Source organism: Neomonachus schauinslandi, chromosome 3 (genome assembly GCF_002201575.2).
Source record: "Neomonachus schauinslandi chromosome 3, ASM220157v2, whole genome shotgun sequence".
In the NCBI taxonomy this organism is placed as follows: domain Eukaryota; kingdom Metazoa; phylum Chordata; class Mammalia; order Carnivora; family Phocidae; genus Neomonachus; species Neomonachus schauinslandi.
Genome location: NC_058405.1, coordinates 185,943,453 through 185,967,614, shown reverse-complemented (window position 1 = coordinate 185,967,614; position 24,162 = coordinate 185,943,453). Strand labels below are relative to the sequence as shown.

At 55.9% G+C, this 24,162-nt stretch overlaps 1 protein-coding gene across 1 annotated transcript in view; it reads left to right on the top strand.

Moving 5' to 3' along the window:
• The window catches only part of NGEF (neuronal guanine nucleotide exchange factor), a 37,840-nt gene extending 14,619 nt beyond the window's left edge, over positions 1-23,221 (top strand). Inside the window, exons 4-13 of the mRNA XM_044913771.1 lie at positions 11,726-11,886; positions 13,202-13,354; positions 14,513-14,642; positions 16,894-16,968; positions 18,805-18,894; positions 19,518-19,681; positions 19,915-20,070; positions 20,766-20,845; positions 21,583-21,687; positions 22,242-23,221. Coding sequence (XP_044769706.1) covers positions 11,726-11,886; positions 13,202-13,354; positions 14,513-14,642; positions 16,894-16,968; positions 18,805-18,894; positions 19,518-19,681; positions 19,915-20,070; positions 20,766-20,845; positions 21,583-21,687; positions 22,242-22,432 — 1,305 coding nt within the window. The 3' untranslated portion in view covers positions 22,433-23,221. The remainder of the gene's footprint in view (positions 1-11,725; positions 11,887-13,201; positions 13,355-14,512; positions 14,643-16,893; positions 16,969-18,804; positions 18,895-19,517; positions 19,682-19,914; positions 20,071-20,765; positions 20,846-21,582; positions 21,688-22,241) is intronic.
• The last annotated feature ends 941 nt before the right edge of the window (positions 23,222-24,162 follow it).

The following is a 24,162-nucleotide window of genomic DNA, read 5'->3' as shown; positions in this document are numbered from 1 at the left end:
CTTAGTTGTTTTTGTATGTATCAGCAAAACCCAGGCCTCGATCAATTAGTGAGCTCTATCAATAAGAAAAAGATGATTATCCCAAAGAAAAATGGACAAAACAATTCTCAGGAAAACTGCAAGTGGCCAGTGATTAAATAAAAAAGGGGGGGGTGTTGGGGGATTTTTCAATAAGTACTCTCAAACACAGCTGATAGGAAGAAAATAGCAATATTTGTATCAAACCCTTACAAGGGGATGTTTGCACAAGTCTAATATTACTATTCCTAGAAATTTATCTTGAAAAATAATCAGAAATGTGCACAAATAGTTATTTATTAGGATGTTCATTCCAGCAGAAATTAGGGGAAGAATGACAGGAAGAACCTGAAATGTGCCATGATAGGGGAATTATTTAGTAAGACAGTGTGCAAAGGCAAAACATGTAAAAAACATGTTTTCAGAGAATAGACTGGGTGAATATGTATGACACATTGAGTTTTTAAAAGGCAGGGTAGAGGGGCACCTGGATGCGCAGTTGGTTGGGCGTCTGACTCTTGGTTTCTGCTTAGGTCATGATCTCTGGGTCGTAGGCTCGAGCTCCATGGTGGCGGGCTCTGGGCTACCCAGAGTCTGCTTGTCTCTCTGCCCCTCCCCCTGCTTGTGCTTACTCTCTCTCTCTAAAACAAACAAATAAAATATTTTTTTAAAAAATAGAAGGCAGGATAGAACATTCCATCGATAGTAGAACTGGCATGGGAAATAAAGAGACATAATAAATTACATTTTTGTCATTTCCAATGGATCTGATAGAGATATTTAAATAACTAGGATGACCTAACAATGAATACTGTGGTCACATACAGTAGCAAATCACATGGGCACATAGGCTTCCATGGGTCTCGCTGAGTCATTAGGGTTTATTTATTTACTTACTTATTTGAGAGAGACTCGCACACATCCCCCACCATGCATATAAGAGCTCTTGGGGAAGGAGGAGGAAGAAGCGGAGGGAGAGAGAGAGAATCTCAGACAGACTCCCTGCTGAGTGCAGAGCCTGTCACAGGGCTCAAGCCCAGGACCCTGAGACCATGATGTGAGCTGAAACCAAGAGTCAGATGTTTAACCGACTGAGCCCCCCAAGTGCCCCTGCTCTGACTTTCCATATTTATTTTTAAAAGCTTAATGTGAGTGTCTATTTTGTTAATATTTGTCAAGGGACACAACAGTGAGATCTTCAGATTTTTTTCCAAGTCAGTGACTTCTGCAGTAGATCTCATTTATCAAAGCAAGTCAGGTAACTCGTACCGCCAGCTCAATCTGTTGCTGGAGCATCTTTTTCTCCTTAGCCACAAAAGCAGCAGGTTGCGATGAACTACTGTTGACACAAGGAAAATACCCCAAAGTGATGGCCTTTTCGTAGGCCCAAGTCTTAGTCATTGAAGAATCAGGATTTAAGAATAAAATTGTATGTTTCCCTCCTTTTCTAAGTAAAAATTAGGTAGCTGAAATTGGAACGCATTGTCTTAGACGTCGGGTAGGATTTTCTTGGTTTCGATTTTGTTTTTTTAAACTTATTCTGAAGTTCTTGGTTTCCACGCTCCTATTTGGAACGGTGTTGGAATTACTGTCCAAGAACACAACAGTTTGAGAAAATAACCAGACATACATTCAAATTACAAGGTTGGGTGGGAGGCGGCTGTGAGGGGGTAGGGCGTTCACGGGGGGAGGGCAGGGCCTCCCCGCCCCCGCAATGCGGTGGACCATGGAATGATCCTGAAAAGAGACTCAAAAGCAAAGAGGAGGGACCAGGACTGGAGAGGGGGGACAGGCACCTCCCTGGAGGAAGCATCAGATAGTACTTGATTCTCACCAGGCTGATGCCGGGGTCCTGAGAAATAATGGAGAACCTGCAGGGGCTGTCCCCAGCATGCCACGTGAAGCGGTCACTCCTGCGACTGGCGTGTCTTATGTCCCCAGCGAGCACCAGGAACCTGTCAAGGCAAAGGGAATAGAAAAGACAGACTTGCTCTGGCCCCTGATCCTGGTGAGCTGGGTGTGCTTGAAAAATGAGCAGGGAAGGATACTTGGAGTGTCTCCAAGGAGATAGGGTCACACAGACACTCCTGTGGGGTGGCCTGCGCAGGCTGGTCCTTACCAGCAACAGGACAGCCCCGACGTGCCCAGACAGGACCTTCAGGTCCGTCCTGCCAGGTACAAGAAGGGAGGGGACCCAGTGTTCTCCGTTGCAGGCCGTCTAGGGGATCTGTCAGGATCTACCTCAATCTGAGTCTGCTCAGCCTGGGAAACAGGACAGGTTTTTTCTTTGTTTTCACAACTTCGAATTTTAATACACTTTTTTTTTTTAACTACCCATTTTAGAAGAAAATTATGGGTTTTTAATATGATGTACTTCTATCAAGAAATTAAATCGTGATTGTTATTCTGCTCACCAACCTGCACTGAACCACATACTTGTCTCTTTAGGATAAAGCTTAACCATTCAGCAAATGAGTCTCCAGTCAGGAGGGGGAGGGACTTCGCCTGCGGTTTGAGATGGACAGTAGCCCTCACACAGAACGTCAGATAACTCCTGTCCTATGACAGACACCTGTAACTCTTCCAACAGAGAGACGTTAGCATTTGTCATTTTTAAAAGGAATCTTTTGGATAAATAATTTATGTACCTGAGGGACACCTGGGTGGCTCAGTCATTAGGCGTCTGCCTTCGGCTCAGGTCATGATCCCAGGGCCCAGGGATCGAGCCCCGCATCGGGCTCCCCGCTCCACGGGAAGCCTGCTTCTCCCTCTCCCACACCCCCTGCTTGTGTTCTCTCTCTCGCTGTGTCTCTCTCTGTCAAATAAATAAAATAAAAATAAATAATTTATGTACCTGATATAAAGTGCAAAATGGATTTACAGTAAAAAACGTCTCCTCCACGGCTGGCCTCCAGGATCAGCGTCCGTGTGTCACACAAATGGTGAACCTGCTATTACATTGTTATGTGCTGTGCTTTCTTTTTTAACTTGGTAAAACATTTTGAAAATCTTTCTACATCAACCCAAATGGAGCACCCATTCTTTTTTTTTCTTTTTTTTTGTTAGCTTTATGGATCTCTGTTGTCTTTGATGTTCCATAATTTATTTAACCAACCCCCTATTGATGGGCATTTGCAATTAGAAATGTTGTGGATCAGGGCGCCTAGGTGGCTCAGTCGTTGGGCGACTGCCTTCAGCTCAGGTCATGATCCCAGGGTCCTGGGATCGAGCCCCGCGTCGGGCTCCCTGCTCAGTGGGGAGCCTGCTTCTCCCTCTGCCTCTCCCCCTGCTCGTGATCTCTCTCCCTCTCCCTCTCTCTCGCAAATAAATAAAATCTTTAAAAAAAAAAAAAAAAGAAATGTGGATCAAGGACATTCAGTGCAGCATTATTTAAGACTGAAACCCTCATAGTGGAGTACCATGGGAATTGCCAAGTGGAATTGTGGAGTTAAAAAAGTTACCTGTTTTTTAGATTTGGGGAAGATACTGTCTTCACACTGTGGTATAAGGGAGCTGGCTCGGCATCACCACTGTACGTTAGTTGATCATTTTGTCTTGACCAATGTGCTAGATCATAAGTGATATCTTGTGGTTTTAATTCACATTTCTCTTACTGTGAGTGAGGCTGAACATCGTTTCAAGTTTTAAGTTTTTACCTACTTTTGTGTAAATCTTTTTTTTTTTTTTTTTAAAGATTTTATTTATTTACTTGAGAGAGAGAGAGAGAGAGAGCACATGAGCCTGGGGGAGTGGGAGAGGGAGAAGCAGGCCTCCCGCGGAGCAGGGAGCCCGATGCGGGGCTCGATCCCAGGACCCTGGGATCATGACCTGAGCCGAAGGCAGACGCTTAACCGAATGAGCCACCCAGGCGCCCCTAGCATAAATTTTTTCATAAATCATCTTAGTAACCAAGTCATCTGGAGAAAACGTTAACAATTGGCACTTGTGATATGTGTGGGCTTGCAGAGGATTGGGATTGGACTGCTGGTGGTGTGGGGGGCACTCTGGGCCCCCAGGGGCTGCAGACAAGCTCAAATGTCATATGTGAGCCCTAGGCCCCCAAGAACACCGTGATCTCCCTCAGTCTTGTCCCTCCTTGTATTTCCCACGTGGACCGGACCTACTGCAGCCGGTCAAGGCGTGGGCTCTGGAATCTGACTTCGTCATCATTCATGGAAGAAAGAGACACTCTTGGGGCTTGTTCTTGACCAAGAGCCTTTTTTGAGTCACTTCCGGCCGCCTTAATGCCTGTGACGTGTGAATTACTGTGCTAGCCACAGAAATAAGCAAAGCCTTGTGCCATTCCGGTCGGATCATGGGGTGCGGGGACCAGCCTGGAGCGTGGAGGTGAACCTGCCCGGGGCGGCTACTCTGAAGGCCCCAAAGCCAAGAGCAGGTGCGGTCTCTGACGGAAGGGCCTAGCCGCCCCTTTCCTGACTCCCGCAACACCCCCCGAGGAGAGAGCAAGTGTGTGGCCATCTGTGCATGGGGACTGAGCGTCTGGAGCACAAGGTACCATAACTCCCTCTGGCACACTGTGGGGCATGGAGCCTGGACCGTGGGGTCTGACCCAAGCTGTCCATGGGTTACATGCCCACAGCCTCTGAGGCAGTCTGGTGCTCCAGGAGGGACACCCCAAACCCCTGGCATTATGGCTCAGCTTTCTCTCTGTCCCCTCCCACCTTCCAGCTAAAAGCAAATGTACTAACGGGAAAGAGGCGTCGGGCACATGCCCTGACACTTAGGACTCCGAGGCACCAGTAAGAAAGAAAGGTGCTTGTGGAAGTTTTGGGGGCCAGCGCCCTCAGTCACTGCCATGCCTCACAAGGACCTGGTCTTCTTTTTTTTTTTTAAAGATTTTATTTATTTGACAGAGAGAGACACAGCGAGAGAAGGAACACAAGCAGGGGGAGCGGGAGAGGGAGAAGCAAACTTCCCACTGAGCAGGGAGCCCGATGCAGGGCTCGATCCCAGGACCCTGGGATCATGACCTGAGACAAAGGCAGATGCTTAACGACTGAACCACCCAGGCGCCTCTGGACCTGGGTATCTTGTTAAAGGACAGGTTGTGTGTGGGTCTAGGGTGAGGCCTGGGGATTTGCATTTTCACAAACACCTGTGGTCAGGGGACCAGGTTGAAAAATGTTGGCTTTTCCCCCCTTTTGCCTGGCTAACTCTTATTCTCTGACTCAGCCCCTTCCAGAACCCTCCCCACCGCTAGGGCGAGGCCCCCTCCCCTGCGTTCCCACTTCACTGTCAGGATCGCTGCTGAGCTGTCATTGGCCGTGCCCTGGCTGCATCCTTGGTGACAGCATGCCTCTATCTGTGTCCCCAGCATCGAGCCCAGGCACATCCTGGAGGTAGCTCTTGGTACATGTTTGTGGAACGAGTGAGCTGAGGTGCTGGGCTCCCCCGCGGTTGAGGTCTCCTGGGCTGAGGGTCTCCAAGGGGGCAGGGGGCGGGTCTTGGTCATCTCGGGGTCCCCAGTGTCTGGCAGCCCCCAGCTTATAGCAGGTGGTCAGTAAACTTCTGGAGCATTGAGTTTTCTGTACAAGCCGCTTTAGGAAGCTATCCAGGAAAGGAGACGGACATTGGACGTCCAGGCCAGCAGGAGCCAAGAGAGAAGGATGAACATAAGATGCGGCTAATGGTGTCCTTATAAACAGACAGGCAGGCTGCCCCGAACATGGGGAGCAAGGAGCCTGGGGAGCAGAACCTTTGGGTGGAAGTTACCAGTGGGCAGGCATTACTAACCCACCCATAAACCAGGACTGGCTCACGCTTGAGTTGTAGTTTGGAGGTTTTTTCCTTTAACAAACTTATGAAGCACCTACTTGAAAGCAGCACATAATAAGCAGATGATTAAGGACCTGGAGAGAGTCTGCAGTCCAGTGTAGGAGGGAGGGGGCTTCTGTATAAATCACAGCAGGCCCACCTCTGAGGAGACAGGGCGCTGGCCAGGCACCACTGGCCTCTGGGCTCGTGGGGAAACCTCGGTGTCTGTGTAGAAGGCCTCCTTGGCCCATAGCAGAGCGGTGGAGGCACGGGGCCCTGGAGTCAAAAGGACAAACCTTGGTCTCGCCGCTCACAGGCCGTGTGACCTTAGCACCCACCTCTGCCTGGTGGGGACAGTCTGGGAGACCTCCAGGGCTTTAGTGAGGACCGGGTGAGGTGACAGGCACCTGTCGGGTGTTGGACGAGCACCCTGGGGCCATTTGTCTCTGCTAACCCTGCACAGACAAGGTGGAGAGAACAAGGACATCCGTGACCTCCGTTCACCGGGTGAGGGCTGCACCCGCCTGTGTGTCTGAGCAGAAGCGTAGTGACTAAGAGAGAAGCATGGCCAAGCGTTTCCTGGATTTAGAGAGAGAAAGATGCCTTATTCTGGTGAGGGAGCGGCAGCAGGAACGTCCTGAGTTCTTACAAAATGAACTTTCTCTCCCGTGTGATTTTTGGGAAGAAGTACGGGCTGTTACAGAATACCGGTGAAGAGTCATCTGTCGGGTCTGCGTGGCCCTGCTGACGCAGAGGTCGTCTCTTTTCTCTTGACTCTGGTCCCAGGCCTCGCTCCGGTGATTTGGAATAATGTCCGACTTTCCCTGGTTCCCTGAGAGGTGTGTGTCCGTGTCGGGAGGGGGCTCCTGGCCCCAGCCTCCGGTCCAGGTCGGGTCAGATGGCGAGCGAGGGCGGCCTGGAGGATGGAGCGCACCAGAGTTCCTGGAGCTGGATGGGAAATCAGGTGGTGCTTGGCCAGCTTGGGCTGCACTCACCGACTGCCCCAGACTGGGTGGCTGGACAGCAGGCATGGATTTCTCACAGCTCCGGGGCTGGAAGTCCACGATTAAGCCGCGTTGGTGTCTGGTGGGACCCCTGTCCTTGGCTTGCATCCCTGGGGTCTGTCTCTTCTCATAAGGACACCAGTCATATTGGATCAGGGCCCCACCCTTATGACCACATTTAACCTTAATGACTTCTTCCTAGGCCCCATCTCCAAATGCAGTCATACTGGGGGCTAGGGCTTCAACATATGAGTTTTGGGGGACACAACTCGGCCCATAACAGGTGGGAAAACGCAGGCTACCTAAGAACATCCATTTTGTTCCCTTCACCCGCTCAGATGGGAGCTCAGACCCGGCCGCTGTGGACAGCCTGTCCTGGGAAGAGGCGAGCCCCACCCCCACCCTGAGACTGTGGGGGAGGGGGTGCTTCTGCGTCCTGGCTGTGCTGATGCCCCACCAGACAACTACGGCAGCGGAGACAGGCGGCCTTAGTCTCTGACCTCCACAGAGGTCACCCTGGAGACTCAGGTCCCATGACCACATCGTGATAAAGGGAAGGTGAGGGCCTCAGACAGCTGTGATTCACGAACACTGAGGTCAGGGGGTGCTGAAAACAATCCAGAGCCATACAGAATGCACTGCGTGGGGGTTCCACTGAGCATCCTGACTTACAAGGAGACGGTGCAGGTGAAGACCAAGGTAGGGAATCACCCAGATTTTCTTGGTATCCATACCTCCCCTTTCATCCCCCTTGCTGGGCTGGGGTCTCATTCGTTTCTTCAAATGCATTGCTCGGACAGCATGGCCAGGTGGTCCTAACTCTGGGCCCCCCCAGCCCATGCTGAGACAGCCTGCACACCCAGCGATCCCCAAGCAGACCCCGTGGCCCACACTGCATTAGAGGGGGGTCCCGGCTTTGTGCGTCTGGAGTGTCTTGTATCCGAGGGGTGCAGTGCTGCTCTGGGGGCCGCAGTCTCACACGTCTCTGGACGGCCCCAGGGAGGGGAGATGTTGCCGGCTAAAGCTAAATCTGGCCGGCTCGTGTGAGATGGAACCGTGATGGTCCCAGCTGGGACACCAATGATTTCTCTCTGTCGTTTCCTTTCTTTGGAGAGCGATCTGAATTTACTGAGAAAGATAGGCCCCAGTGCCTTCCAAGCGCGGTGGGGTAGCCTGCAGGGAGCCGGACATGGCTTCTCATCCACGGGCCAGCTTGGGAAATGGTGTGAACACATTCAGAGCTCAGGAGCAGCCCTCCCGGACACTGGAAAACAGGGCTGTGTGGTTCTGGCCTATACAGCAGGCAGGGGGACAGACTCAGAAATGCACACAGGAGCCTGTTCTTTCCTCTGTGGCCCTCTCTCGTGGCCTGGCCACCAGCCCCACTGTCCCACCAGGTGCCCACATCCTTCTCTGCATGAACATTTGCGCCCCTGGGAATGGGCTTGCTGTCACATCCCGTGTCACCTCCTAGTACAAGCCCCTCTTAACCCCTCTGGCCGGAGCTCCATCCCATGAAGCTCAGGCTGTGAGGGCAGAGCCCTGATGTCAGCTTGGTAATGACCCTGGGCATCCAGCAGGTGCTTTGAGATGGGCAGGCTCCAGGCTGAGGACTGTCCGCTGGGGACTGTTGTTCCCATTTTGTGCGCATGGAAACAGGCTTAGCTGGATAAAGCAATTCTCATTCATGGCCGAAGTCTGGCTAACTCCAAGGCAGAAGCCTTGACCGTTCCGCTGCTCAGCTGCCTGGGGTGGGCGCCCTGGCCCGGCCCCTCCCATGCAGCGTCCAGAGTGGAGCGGCTCTTACCCCTTGAAAAGAACCCAGGCAGGAGCGGGCTTGGTAGTGGCAGGGCTGGAAAAAACTGGAAGTGTAACAGGAATATTGGCAGAAATCAAACAGAATACTAATCAAACTGAGCACTAAGAGCACCATCGAGAGACGAGCCGTGATTGATAAAATTCAGGTCAGTGTAGCTGAGTGTTCCCCGAGGCCACGGGTCTCAGCCAGGTGGTGGGCAAGGGGGGGTCTCACCCAGCCCCGCCACAGAGCAGTGGTTTTATCAGGAAGGAGTGCCCTGCAGTAAGCAACACACGCACGTTCTTACACACACACACACTCACGTGCACGTTCTTATGCTCATTCATACACACACGCATACTCTCATACACACACGCATACACACACGTACACGTTCTTACACACACACTCACATGCACGTTCTTATGCTCATTCATACACACACACCTGTCCCCGTTTGCTCCGTGGCCTTTCTCACCGCCTGACCAGAAGTGTTGTACTCCTGTCTGCTCTGTCCCCACCCCTGGACACAAGCTCCATGGTGGCAGGGAGTTGGCCACGCTTGCCACTGAATGCCCGGGGCCTAAACAGGCACTCAGTAAACATGGGAGCAGATGGGAGAGTGAGTGAGTGAATGAGTGAGTGAGTGAGTGAATGAGTGAGTGAGTGAGTGAATGAATGAGTGAGGAATGAATGAATGAGTGAATGAATTAGTGAGTGAATGAATGAGTGAGTGAGTGAATGAGTGAGTCAATGAATGAATGAGTGAGTGAATGAATGAGTGAATAAATGAATCAGTGAATGAGTGAGTGAACGAATGAGTGAGTGAATGAGTGAGTGAGTGAGAGTCTGGAGAGCAGACAGGGCCCAGATCCTCGTCATCCCTGCGCTGCCACCACGAGGCTTGAATGAGAGTAAAAGGAGTATCGATAAGGAAAAGGCAAGCATAGTGATGTAGTAAATAACGTGACATAACACGAAGACAACAGCCAAATTCACGGACGACTGATGGCCTGTCAGCGGAGGAGGGGGAGTGGGCGGTGGGCTCAGCCGGTGTCCGTGAGCAGCGAGTCAGGCCCAGCCGCTGAAAGGCCCTGCTGCCTTGGCCCCGCTGCCCCCGGCCCCCTGAGCCCCCGCAGACAAAATGCCATGGGCCTGGGGCTGCAGGTGCAACCCCGGGCGGGCCTGACGCGCATCACTCGGGGAGACGGGGCCGCGGGTTGGACACGGTGTTGTACCCTCTCTGCAACACTCAGTTTAGGGGGGTTTTTTAGTTGTAGTTGCTTAGAACTCGCAAGCTGCAATGGCTTGACATTTTCTTAGGAAACTTAAATTTAGCAGCGGAGACGCGGTTTGATGTCAGCCCCGTCCCGGTGCGTAGCCGTCGGCAGGCCGAGCGCTGGGGCCGCCAGCGAGGCCGGTGGGATGTGCTTTCTGTGGCTTCGTCCGCTAAGGGGACCAGGCCCCCGTGACTTGGGGATGCGTCTCCCGTCAGCCCAGGTCAGGTGCAGACCCTAGGGCACCTGGGGGACTCTGCGGTGGTGGCCCAGGCTCTGTGATGGGTGGACGACCCCTGGAGTGACTTCCTTGTGAAATTTGTCACTGTTGCTGGGCAGGTTTATGCTACCGCGTGACCCCAACTTACAAACATGTCCCTTCTTTCTCACGGGGCAGCGTGGTGCTTGGGAGACCCTTGGGCTGAGTCTCTGCTCTTCCATCATCCATGGGTGCCTTGGGGGGCATTACATCGCCCCTGCATCTGGTTCCTGTGGTGAAACGGGAGCGCCTCTATGCCCCTTCCTGGGGGACCTGGGAGGATTCCTAGTGCGTTTGGAACAAATGCTAGGCCCTCCCTGTCTCCTTCTGCCCGGCCTTCCAGAGCCCTGCAGTTCCAGCTTGCATTGCCAGAGCCTCAAGCCCTGCATCAGGGCTCTGGCCAGCGGCGGGAGGGTTGCAGTGACATGTGGGGTGGTCGGGGCGCGAGGAGGACTAGAGTCACGGTGCTCCTCCCCCTCCTGCTTCCACCCCTCCTCCGGCTGTCTGTGATCGTTTCCTGGGGCCGCTGTAACAAATTAGTGGCGGGAGCCTCACTGCCCCCCAGGGCTCTGGGGAGCCGCTTGCCCTTTCTAGCTGCAGCTGCAGGTGGCGCTCGGCATGGGGTAGCATGTCCAACTCTGCCTTGTCTTCACACGGCCTCCTCCCCATGCCTCCACGCCAGACGTCCCTCACGTGTCAGATGGCTCTCTTCTAAAGACACCTGTCATTGGATTTAGACTCCCGATCCCCAGCGATGTCCTTGACATCCTTCTGTGAAGTACTTGTTTCCAAATAAGTTCACATTCATAGGTGCCAGAGCTTTTGGGGGGTCCATGATTCACCCCACTACGCAGTCCCTTCTGGGCAACCACTGTGGGACCTGAATCCCCCCCTCAGGAAGGGTCGTTGGTTTGCTTGTGAGCAAGGGAGGAAGGTGAGCGGAAGCTAGCGCCCTCACTCCAGAGAAGCTCCTCACCGGAGAGCACAGAGGCTCAATGATCAGGTAGCAGTCATGACACATAATAAGGGTGCCTCCAAAAAGCTTATTAATTCTGGATTTCTTTTTCTTTTTCAAAACAAAAATTGTTTTATCGATTACATTATAAAATTAGACCGTGAAAGAAATGATAGATGCTCGTTTTTCAATTTTCAGACAAGTTAAAGATATAAGTTGCTCCCCCTGCTGATACGTGTGGTTGACATTGTGGCCCGTGTCCTTCCAGCCGGCCTTGGGGGTATGTAAGGGTGGGCGTCCCTCCGTAAGGATTTTCACACCCATTCTGCACCAGGAGACCATGTGCATCACCCTAGGCAGTTGCTGGGGCTCCCATAGATGACTGACCTCTTGGGTTTTCACCTGCTCTGTGTTTCGGGCGTTAGGTGGTCTCCAGTGTTTGATACAGGGAGCCATGAGCACATTCTCTCTACCTTTTGTGCAGAGGGGGGCTCGCTGCCAGTGTGTGGAAGCACCCTCACTCCACACGCCCTTGCGCACGCGGGCCTGCCTGTCTCTGTGTCTCTAACTGGGAGCGCGGTAGACGCCCCCCTGCAAGGTGACCCCTGGCCCTCCTCTTGCCTGTCTGTCCCGACACAGGCCATGTTCGAGCTGGTCACTTCCGAGGCCTCCTACTACAAAAGCCTGAGCCTGCTCGTGTCTCACTTCATGGAGAATGAGCGTCTGAAGAAGATCCTGCACCCGTCCGAGGCTCACATCCTCTTCTCCAACGTCCTGGACGTCATGGCCGTCAGTGAGCGGTGAGCCACCTGCTCTGGGCCTTGTGGGGCCTGGCTTCTAGAAGCTTCTCCTCACCTGGGGCATGGCTGAAGCTGGTGGCGAGAGCTCCTTGCACTGGTTTCTCTGCTTGTGTGTGTTCGGAATTATCTGTAGTAAGATATAAACAAACACGTGAACCCAACCATCTGCCACCCCTGCCAACAGGGCGGCAGATCACGTCCCCCTGGACAGGCCTGCTACCTGCAGACCCTTCCCATCAGCACAAGTGCTCCACGTGACCCCCACCATCAGGCAGGTGTGTGGCGGGCGTCCTGACCAGGTCCAGGGGGGTCCGTGTGAGCTGCTCTATATCCCGGTGTCCTAAAACCCTGGCCTGGCATGCGCAGGGCCCCAAGACTGTCTGGGGGCCAGTGCAGAGCCCCATCCTGGCCTTACGCCTTCTCCCTCCGATTAGATGGGGTTTGCAATAATTTGTGGCAGTGGCTTTGGAACCGTGCTTAGGTTTCGCCTGTGAAGGATGGGAGGAGCTTAACTGAAGGAGGAATAAACAACCATTCATTGATTCTTGCAAAGAGGAAAGGGACGCCAATCATACTCTTAGGATAGAACTTGCACTGACCATTTCCCGCTGGGCCACGGAGTCTGCGGCTCAAAGCGCAAAACTCAGCTTTTGGGTGCGCTGGTCCAACCGCGCACGTTCAGATGTGAAGCCGCGGTGTGGCAGGAGGGGCCCCTCCACCCCTGGGGCGCCCCGGGCACTCTGTGGGCCCCCCGTGGGTCCCTCCTCCTCCGCACGGACACCCACCTCCTCCCGGCAGCCCCGCCCAGTGGGCTCGGGTGCACGGTGGCTGAGAGACCCCTCGGCCTCTGCCGCTTCACCCATGGGGGAAAGGGAGTCTTTTTATTTATGTATTTACTTATACTTCCTCTTGGAGAGTTCCAAACACGCAGAAGTAGAGACACCAGAGTGGCGAGCCCACCGCCAGCCCGGCATCCGGGTTTGCCCGTGTCCCCACCCTCCCCACCGCCCGGGGGATCCCGCTGAAGCGAATCCCTGTCGTCACCTCATCGTGAGCACATCAGTATGTGTGTCAAACATAAGGCCCCTTTCTCTCTTTTTGACAAACACTCCTAACGCTATTACGCACCTAAAAACACTGGACGAGTAATTCCCTGATGTGACCAAGCGCGCCCTCAGTGTGGGCATCACGTCCTGCCGCATCTGTGGCTTTGCCCGAGCCAGGCCCGGTGGTGGCGATGTGTCCTGAGCGTCCCTGTCCAGGCGCCCTTAACCCAAGCCGCTGCCCCCCCCGCCCCGCCCCTGCCCCGCCGCAGGTTTCTCCTGGAGCTGGAGCGCCGGATGGAGGAGAACATCGTCATCTCAGACGTGTGCGACATCGTGTACCATTACGCGGCCAACCACTTCTCGGTGTACATCACCTACGTCAGCAACCAGACCTACCAGGAGAGGACCTACAAACAGCTGCTGTGAGTGCACCCCCCTCCCCGGCTGCAGGCTGTCGCTTCTCCCACTGGGACACCGAGCCACCGTCCTGGGACCTCTGCTTTCCCGGGACAGTCTCCACGCCTGGCACGTTCTGGGGGCTGCGGGGTCATGAGAGGAATGTTGACTTCAAGACCACCAGCCACGGCGCCCACTGGACCCGTGTCCGGAACGGCTGGGCTGAGCTCTGTGAGCTTAGAAAAGAGAGTTTGAGGCCGGGAGGGCCCCTCGGGGCCCAGGAGGTCGGGAGGATGGTTTGAACTAGAGCCAAAGGCAAGGATGGGGCGGGGGGGTGTGTCTGGTGTTCCAGCAACACCCTTGACTTCGTTACTCATCTGCCCACTTGTCAGCCTCCCTGGGGTTCGGGTAGATGAAGTGATTTCCCATTCAGTTTGCCTCTTCTGCCTACCTCACACGTGTGTGCCACGCTCCGGTGACAGTTGAACCCGGGATGTGTTCTTAGCTGCGCTCAGGAGCGCCAGAGGCCTCCCTGAGAAGTGACATCTGAACGCTCCACTCCCCTGGGCCTGGCCGGCCAGCCTCATCACTAACTGTGGAGGTTTTAAAACATGAGCATTCGGGGGTTTGGTGTTTTCTGTTCGGGGGTTGAAAACTGGGACTCGAGGGAATCAGTACGCTAGCTCTGAGGACAAGCGAGCAGACAGGAGGACAGGATGCCGGCGTTGCAGGGCCGAGGGTACACGGTGCGCCCCTCGAGCACAGGGCATCTGGGCCCGAGGGGACGGTGGTCCCCGCTCCCCACTGCCAAGCCACCAGCTCGTGTCTGCTGGCAGGAGCGGCGCTGGGCCCTGCAGCCGTTGTCCCCAGCTTGCGGCCGCTGCTGTCACTATGTGGGTTCACCTTGCCACGGTTCCCCGCTGGGTAAATCACCAAATGCCGCGTCTGAGTCATAGACTTGGCCGCACGAGGAATTCTTACCTTCCCACACACAACATATTTTGCTAAGTTTTCACGGGCCGGGCATGTGAAGCCACTATTGTTATTTGGCTTGCACATGAACAGTCGATTTTCCATTAAAAGACAAGAACTCAACGTGTGTTCCGTGCCCGTGGGCTGTCTGGTTCCTTCCGACTGACGCCGCCTGCGAGCCAGAGACCCACTCTCATGTCTGTGTCCCCCAGCCAGGAGAAGGCAGCCTTTCGGGAGCTGATTGCGCAGCTGGAGCTGGACCCCAAGTGCCGGGGGCTGCCCCTGTCCTCCTTCCTCATCCTGCCTTTCCAGAGGATCACGCGCCTCAAGCTGTTGGTCCAGGTACCAGCTTCTCCCACCCGACGTGCGGACAGGGCTTGCATATGCTTCTCCCGCTGCAGACCATTTCCTTTGGTCGTTCTAGCTCTCTGCTAGCTTTCTAGGAAGTCCATTTGTTCCACAAACCCTAACGAAGCTCCTACTGTGTGCCAGGCAGTGGGGGACTCAGCCCCTATTCCCGGTGAGCCATAGTCTGGGAGAGAGACTGACAAGCACACTCAAGTGGGAAGTGGTCATGGCTGTGAGGACAGTGAAATGGGGGAGCACATGATCGGGGGTCACTGCCTGGCCACCACCAGTTGGGGGTGGTCAAGAAAGACTCTTAGATAAGTGACATCTGAGCTGAGACTTGGCTGACAGAGAGGAGCCATTCAGGTGACAGGTAATTGCTTATGCAAAGGCCCTGGGGCAGCCAGGCTCACAGGCAGGAGGGCCAGTGGTGAGCTGAGGGAACTTGAGAGGAGTGAGTGCAGAGACGTGGTGAGGCCAGTTGAGGCCCCGAGGGACCAGGTAAGATGCTGGCTTCATTCTTCAGCAGGACGGGGAGTCGCCTGATCTGACTGCCTTCGGTGAGCGCACACAACGCTGCCTGTGCAGAGTGATGGGCAGGAGAGTAGGAGGGCAAATGGGAGAAGGGGTCAAGAAGCTATGGGAGAAAGGCAGCTTGGCCTGGGGGAGAGGCGGGGAGGGTGGGAGGTGGGGAGGAGGGGAGATCCTGGAGGGAAATCAGAATTGAGATGCCCACTTGCTACTCCGGGGAAGAGGGAGGAAGAGTCTGAGCTGGAGCAGTGTGAGGGATGACGCAGCCCCTACCGAGGCGGGGAGACAGGCTGGGGAGCATCAGGGTTCCATGTGACCTCGCTGAGCTTGAGATGACTGAGCCAGTGAATCTCCAAGTGCAGAGTTAAAAGGAGAAGTCAGCACAGGGCCTCTCAGCATCCAGGTGGCATTTAGTGAAAGAGACCATCAGGGAAGGAGAGAAAGGGGTCCCAAGACCCAGCCCTGGGACACAGTGCCCAAGGAGGAGTAGGGGGAAGGAGGAAGCCCAGGAGGGCTGGGGCCAGGGAAGCCTGGAGAGGGGGACATTTCCTGAAAGGGGACCCCATGCCTGCTGCAGGCTAAGTGGGGGGGTTGGGTCCACCCGGCAGAGGGAGTGGATGGTGTGGATCTGGCCGTGTTCTGTGGGAGATGAGCTGACAGGTTGACCTGTGAGCCATAGTTAGGGGAGCTCAGAGGTCAGACGGGGCAGAGACCAAAGTCCTGGGGCAGCTAGCTAGTCCCTGGCAGCAGAGTAAGGAGGAGAGGTCCCAGCAGGGGAGGGGGGGACCGGGCCCAGAGGCCTGAGACCAAAGAGAGGGGCGTCAGAGGAAGCAACCCCCACCCCATGGACAGCCCGAGAGGGCGCTATTCGAGAACTCAGGGAGCACGAACCCAAGTCACAGGGCGCCGGTCAATGAAGGGATGTGTGAGTATTTTTTTTTTTAACTTGGAAAAACTGAAACAGAAGACAGAGGGGGGAGCATTTAAGAAATCATAGCAAAAGCGCATATATGGATATATAAAAATCTTAATTTTTATACAATGAAAACCAACGAAAGTAAGGTCAAGACCTAGCTCAATGTTGTGTTGAGGAAGCATGGGGGCGAGGGGAGGGGGTGGCGGCCTGGAGCCGTCAGGGAAGTGGTCCGAGGAAGCATGTCTGAGGCAAAGGTGAGCAAAAGCCTCGTTTTGTTAATTCAAGAAAATCAAACAGTTGGAAAAAAGGCATTTTCATCAGTAAGACGAGAACTAACAAAGTCTCAGGGTCACTGGGACTCGGCTACAAACGGCAGTCCTAGGGGCCAGGCAGGGAAGCCCCCCCACCCGCCCCGTGCCTCCCATGAGTGTTGTGCGCCCCATGGGGCCAGGACTGGCCTGAGCATGCCCGTCCCCCCTCTGGGGCCACCTCACTGGGGCCACCCCGCCAGCATGGGGCCACCGGCTTCTCTCTGGTCTCCTTGTCGAGCCCGTGGGGGGGGTGCAGGGAAATCTCGGGCTGCAGCTTAGCCTTCATGGTTAACTCTCTGCAGGAGCCTGACTTGTGGTCATCGTTTTAGAGCCGGGCCCCCCTGTGGATCAGGATGCTCGGTCCTGGGCCTGCTGTGGGTTCTCCTGCGCCCCATTGGGCTCTTCATTGTGTCACCGCTGCATGGGGGCGGGGTGGGGAGGAAACGCCACACAGGATCAAATTAACGCAGAATTTTCCTGTGCTCAGAACATTCTGAAGAGAGTGGAAGAAAGGTCTGAGCGTGAGTGCACTGCCTTGGATGCCCACAAAGAACTGGAAATGGTGAGCTGTGCTTCCTCCTTCTTTCTTCCCAATGAACTGTTTTCCTTGTCTGGACACCTGCCTTCTGGTCCTGCCTCCTCCTCTGTCGCTGTGTCTTTGGAAATTGCAAATTCATTTTTAATATCTGCTTTTGCAATCAAAAAAGGTCATTGAGGGGCGCCTGGCTGGCTTGGTCGGGGGAGCAGGTGACTCTTGAGCTCAGGGTCGCGAGTTCAAGCCCCACATTGGGCATAAAGATTACTTTGGGGCGTAAAGATTACTTTAAAAAAAAGAAAAGAAAAATCACTGAGTTCCCAAAACAGATCGGGTGTGGCCTGAGCAGATGTCACCGTGAGCCCAGGCCACAGCCGTGGTGACCTCTGCTGCCCCCCACCGGCGGCCCCACGCTTGTCCTTGCCTGCTTCCAGTGTCTTCCCTCCTGTGCCGCCTGAGGGGGCTGGATCTGGCTCTTCTTGTGCCCTGACATAGCCCAGCCCTGTGCCTTCCTCCCCACGCCTCTCCCTGACCCCGGGCTGCTCCCCTCCTGTCTGCCCTGGGCTTTTCCTGCCCAAGAGGGAAGACGCCATGTCCATGGCTCACCCTTGGAGAGGCGGTTCCTCCTAGGGGTTGCCAGCAGAGTAGGGGATGTGCGGGGGGTCAGCAGGTGTGTCCGTCCTCGCTGCGAGCCAGCTCTTGGCAGAGGGGCAGAGGCTGCTCTGTCGTGCCTGTGACTGTGATGGGCGAGAGCCTGGGGTTGGGGGGCCCTTTCCACTTCTTGTACCGGAGGCAGCAGCTCAGTGAAAGGACTGGCCTCAGCAGCCATCAGATGGCAGTTCTAAGCCACTTGGAGCCACGAGGGCTCCTTCTCACAGTTGTCTCCCCGGCCGGCCCCTCCTCCTGTCCCTTACCAGTTGGCCACCTGATCAGGCGGGGGTTCATCCCGACCCCCACAGGACCCCAGAGGGTGAGTCCAGTGACCGTCTCCACCCACGAGAGGCCCATGTGCCGGGCGCCAGGCTCTCTGTTTCTTAAGTTCTTCTCTGCTGTCACCTCCCTTTCTCTCTTGTCTAACAAAAGCTCTACTTGTGCTTCTCATAGCTTACCTTTTTCGTAACAAAGGTGGATTTTTAGGGGCACCTGGCCAGCTCAGTCGGTAGAGCATGCGATTCTTGATGTCGGAGTTGTGGGTTCGAGCCCCTTCTTGGGTGTAGAGATTACTTAATAAAATCCATAAAAAATAAATAAAAAATAAAAGTGGATTTTTTTAGTTTATAAAAGTAATTGATGTTCAATACAAAAAAAAAATTGAGCAAGTGCCCAGAAGTAAAAGGCAGAGGGTAAAGATGGCCAGTTTTCGCACACCTTGCTGGTGGCATCCGGGTGCCACCCTTGCAAACCTGCTCATACAACTGTAATCTCTGCAAAAAGCGATTGTGGTTTCCAAGCTGGCTTTGCGCTCCACTTTAGTGCATGTAAAATTATTGCAATTTTTTTTTTTTTAAAGATTTTATTTATTTATTTGAGAGAGCGAATGAGAGACAGAGAACATGAGAGTGCGGAGGGTCAGAGGGAGAAGCAGACTCCCCGCCGAGCAGGGAGCCCGATGCGGGACTCGATCCCGGGACTCCAGGATCACAACCTGAGCCGAAGGCAGTCGCTTAACCAACTGAGCCACCCAGGCGCCCAAATTATTGCAATTTTTAATGATCTCCCCCAGAACGGAGAGCCGTGGTGAGGAGCGGGCCGGCCAGTCTCGCTGCAGGCAGTGTCCGCGCACTCTGGGGCCTGCGTGGACAGAGGCGGTGGCCAGGAACAGCTGGGTGCCCCTGGCCTCACGTGTCCCCCCTCTCATGCCAGGTGGTAAAAGCGTGCAACGAGGGTGTCAGGAAGATGAGCCGCACGGAGCAGATGATCAGCATTCAGAAGAAGATGGAGTTTAAGATCAAGGTGAGCCTGCGCCCGTCCATGTGTCCCCAGCCCAGCTGGGCTGGCCGGGGGCATCTGTCCCTGGTCGGGTTCCAGTGGCACTTTCGTTGACACCTCTCTTGGCACCCCTCGCTGCCCCTGCCTGCCCCCCCTCCCCCGCCGCTGTGACCACTCCATCGCAGTGGCCTGTGCTTATCTTCTGAGTGTGCAAGGACCCCGGAGCTGCCTGCTCTCATTTCTTGGCTGTGTGACCTTGAGCACTTAGTTGACATGAAGCATGTGACAAGGACCATTCCAGGGATTCTTACATGGGGGGCGGGCGGGTGGACTGAAAATCTGAAGCAGTGACCAACCTCCCCCGACTTTATGTCAAGCTTCAGGCATCAGTGAGCCCCAAGGGTCCCTGGGGCCTGGTTTCTGGTGACGTGAGCACATGAGCACACCGTGCCCACTGAGGGTCCCTGAGCCCCAGCTGTGGCCTTCTGGGCTCCCCCCGTGTCTCCACCTGCTGCGCCGACCACTGGGTGCCAGGAGCCTCCCCCGGAGCCACGCAGCGGGCACCTGCAGACTGGCCTGCTTGTCCCATGGCACCTGGTTCTCCCCTCTCCCCTGTGAACTTGGCCCCCCCCCCCCCGCCCGGCCAGTCGGTGCCGATCATCTCCCACTCCCGCTGGCTGCTGAAGCAGGGTGAGCTGCAGCAGATGTCCGGCCCCAAGACATCCCGAACCCTGCGGACCAAGAAGCTCTTCCGAGAAATTTACCTCTTCCTCTTCAACGACCTGCTGGTGATCTGCCGGCAGATCCCCGGGTGCGCAGGGGGGGCCCCTGCCCTGGCGGCTGCGTCAGTGCTAGCCCCTCGGTCACTGTGGGAGGCGGCAGTCTGGGGGGCCGGGGGACCGGTGTTCAGGTGGGGGGCTTCCAGGAGGAGGTGAGGAGTGGCCAGAACAGGAGGGCCAGCAGGACTGGGGGTGGAGGGTTCCCTGGGACCCTGGGGCCTCCTTGGGACCAACACACTCACCCTGCCATCCTGGGTCCCCGCAGAGACAAGTACCAAGTGTTTGACTCGGCCCCGCGGGGCCTCCTCCGCGTGGAGGAACTGGAGGACCAGGGCCAGACGCTGGCGAACGTGTTCATCCTGCGGCTGCTGGAGAACGCGGACGACCGGGAGGCCACCTACATGCTGAAAGCGTCCTCTCAGTGAGTGCCCCGCGCCGCCGGCCCTGCCCCTGACGCCCGAGGCGCCTTCGAGTCTCCTTCCCAGGTGGAGCAAGGCTCCGGGGCTCAGCACACACCTGGTGGCCCACCAGCCTCCAGGGGCTGCCATCAACTGGGGGGTGTGTGTCTGCGTGTGTCCTATCTGGGTCTCAGGCTCTGGAAGGGCCTCTCTTTCCTGATGAGATGTAGAGCCCTTGGGGCCACGCTGACCAGTGCCCCACACCACGGGGTGGTCCCAGGGCCGTCTTATCACCCCTCTGAGCAGCCAGGCCACCTGCCCTGCAGCCCCAGGGCTCTGGGAGGGACAGCCAAGGTCAGTGTGGACAGAGGTGCTGGAGCCCCGTGTGGTGCCCTGCACTTGTCCCCACGGAGCTCACAGGTCACGCCCCCCATCTAGGCCCAGTTCCTACCACCCAGATGGGGACAACAACAGCCTTCCCCGGTTCCATGTCTGAGAGCCTGTGGCTTCAGGGCTGTTTGGGGTGTGGGGGGGGTGCTCTCCCTCACCAGCGGAACTTCACGCGTGTCAAGGAGATTCTGTAGGGCTCCCCGTGCCTCTCCCTTGGATTCTGGGCACCCCCCAGCTGTCCTGCTGTGGCCTTGTGGGATGCCTGGCACCACGCCGGGGTGGGGGGGGTCGCTCTGTGGTTTTGGCAGTGTCCTCCTCCATGTCCCAGGAGTGAGATGAAGCGTTGGATGACCTCACTGGCCCCCAACCGGAGAACCAAGTTTGTTTCCTTCACTTCCCGGCTGCTGGGTAAGTGCCCTCGGGGAGGAGGAGGCCACCTGCAGGGCGGGGCGGGGGGCGGGGAAGGGGCGCTGCAGGGCAGGGGCGGGGGCTCTCTGCGCTCTGACGGGGCAGTGCCTACGAGCCGGCCGTCCCAGAGGCCACATGGCTTCCCCAGCCCGAGGGGCTTTGAACCAACCCGGATGGACGACATCGGTGTAACTGAGCTTCACACACACGTGGATGCTTAATAATGAAATAAGTCACTGGGTCTTAAGTGACAGGTCCCACAAGGAAACCAAGAGGAATTTGGGCCCAGAAGGCAAACGCCAGTGTTCTTTTGGGGTTGCCAGCTGTCTGAAAGCCTTATAAACTATAAAAGGGTGCCGGCCCACCTGCCTCCCAGAGAGGCTGATGGGCTTGATGTGCTTTCCAAGTCCTGGCCCTCCCACACCTGCTCCCAGCACCACATTCCGGTCCGAGAAGTGCCCTCTGACGTCCGAAATAAGCCCCCCTCCCGGCCTCTTCGTCCCTTTATGCATAGATCGTTTTTTCTTCAGCGCCCCTGGCTGTTTTAACCACGTTTTCTCTGCAGCCACACCCCCCTCTCCCTCGAACAGACCCTTTCCAATTGCCGTGGGAATTTGCACTGCTCTGTTAGGCGTGCCTGCCCTGCTAACCCGGGGGTGTCCACGGTTTGCCGGGTCCATAGCAGGACGGGCGACAGGGGGATGAGTACGTGCCACCTCCCTCTCTCCTCCCTTCAGACTGCCCCCAGGTCCAGTGTGTGCACCCATATGTGGCCCAGCAGCCGGATGAGCTGACACTGGAGCTGGCCGACATCCTGAACATCCTGGAAAAGACCGAAGACGGTGAGACCTGGGGCTGGGTGCCTCTCCCACTCGCACCACCCCTTCCCCACCCCTAGGACTCTGCACCAGTCTGAGGGATGGGGGGGGGTGCCTGAGCCCCATGGGCAGAAGCAGACATCACGAGGCTGAGGCTCAGAGACAGGCTGCCCAGCAAGAGGGTGATGGTGGCATTCCAGACTCCAGGTGGTCAGCTTGGATACCTCTCCCTTTTGGGGGCGGCCTGGGGTCTCCTGGCTTCATGCTGAGAGGCAGAGAGTTGCCAAGGGCTCAGGAATGGGTTCCAAAGCCAATACGTTTGGGACACACCCTGGCGCCCCAGGACCGTGTTCCCCAGGAGGAGGTCGGGGCAGTGCTTTCCCGGCTCCTGGGGAGAAAAAAATCCAAGTGTGTCCAGTAGCAGTTGTTCAAGCAGGTGCCCTCTGGAAAGGCCAGCGGGGCTCCTGCATCTCCCTCGCCTCTACTCCCCGCACAGATGGGAGCCCTGGCCAGGACGGAGGCTCAGCCCTCAGCCCTCACCCCCACGGCCTGACCCTCCCCGCCCCGCCCCTACACAGGGTGGATCTTTGGCGAGCGTCTGCACGACCAGGAGAGAGGCTGGTTCCCCAGCTCCATGACTGAGGAGATCTTGAATCCCAAGATCCGGTCCCAGAACCTCAAGGAATGTTTCCGAGTCCACAAGATGGACGACCCTCAGCGCAGCCAGAACAAGGATCGCAGGAAGCTGGGCAGCCGAAATCGGCAGTGACCCCCGGCCTGGGTCACCAGCCTGGCAGGAAGACGCGGGTGGGCAGGCCAGAGCAGCTCCAGGCAGGCAAACCCCGACGAACGGTGGAGGGGCTCTGGGGGGAGGCAGGCACCTCGTGCAGGAGCCACCCCCACCGCTCTCCCTACCGCGTGCTGAGTGCTCATGTGTCTTGGCCCCCTCGCTTGCAAACTGGAGAAAGGGCGCCTACGTCTTTCCTCTGCTGCATTTATAAATGAGAAAGGGTATTTTAAACAGTATTCTCCCACCTGTCCCTCTTGTCTCTTAGAGGGGGTGGAAGTGGACTGGCATGCTCCAGGGGCCTTCCCAGGCACTGGAAGAGGCCCCAGACCCCGGGGTGTCCCTGGCCAAGGGCAGGCTGGAAGGATTCTCACGACCCCCTGCACATGTCCTTCTCTACCCTGGAAGCCATTAGAATCCACCAGGCGTGCAGATGGACCGCCCTTGCCTGAGCTTGTTGAGCAGCCCTTGGTCTCCGATTCAAAGGACCAAGAGACCAAATGCCTCTGTTCTCCCCCCTCCCCAAGCCTCTGCCAGCCTCTGGCTGCACGGCCAGGCCCTGCTTCATGGCAGGCCTACCAGAGTTTGGCCGAGGGCCCATGCCACCTCTGGCTCCCTGACAAGCTGGATGTAACTTGTGTCTTCTGGCCCCTTCAGGAGCCCAGGTGTTGTGAGGAATGAATTGGCCACTGCATCCTGTATCGGTTTTGGTTCCGAGAAAAGCAAATATCATTTTTGGCTGCATTAAAAGAAGCATCATGTATAAAATAACGGAGGTGAAGCTCTGTTCTTTCTTTATTGCTCTGCTGCACACAGGAATGAGGTGTTTGGTTCCGGGCAGGGAAAGAGGAACTCCTTTCAAGGCCAAGGGAGTAGCATGACCTGAAGGAGGAGGTTAAGGTGGCTTCCAAGACAGGAAAAAGCCAGAGTTAGGACCTCAGGGTGGAAGATTTGGACCTCAACTTGTGGAAGGATTCCAGAAACAGAAGATGCTCTTTGAGGGAGCTGGGGACACCCTTCTGCTGCAGTGGAAGTGAGAACGCAGGTTTGGGAGACCACAGTGCAACAGAGGTTGTCAGTGGGTGGTGATCCCACAGGAGATCTAACACCAGGCATGGGGCCGGGGCTGCCTTCCCACCTTCCTACCTTGGACACTTCGTCCCACTTCTGGTGCTAGCAAGTTACCCGAAGACTGCAGCTCCTCGCCCAGCCCAGGTAACTCTCACAGATACCCCACCCCCACCCTTGATTCTGTCCTGGAGTGTGGAGGGTCTGGAATCTGACCCTGCCCAGCCTTGCATGCTTGGGACCACACTCTGCCAGGACACTCTTTTCTCCATGCCAGAACAGGCCTTTCGTTAGAAGCCCAGGATTTGGATCAAGTGGGACTTTGTAGCATCTTTCCACAGGCCACATGGCTCCTAGCATTCTTGAGACCTGAGACCCTATGAGAATTGGTTGGATTTCTGGAAGATGCATACATGCGCAACACTCTGGCTCGACAGTGAGGGGCTGATGCTCATGGGGCCTCTGTGCTACACCCCCAGGAGGAGTACCCATACTTAAGTCCCCCAGCAGTGGGGGCAGGGGGAGAGGGGCCATTCCTGAGCCCTATGCTGTTCTTGGGGGGCGGGGGGGAACGACTCTGGGACAAAGGGGAGGGGGTGACCATTGGTCCTGGCCCTTGTCCAGTTTATCTTTTTGAAGCTGGT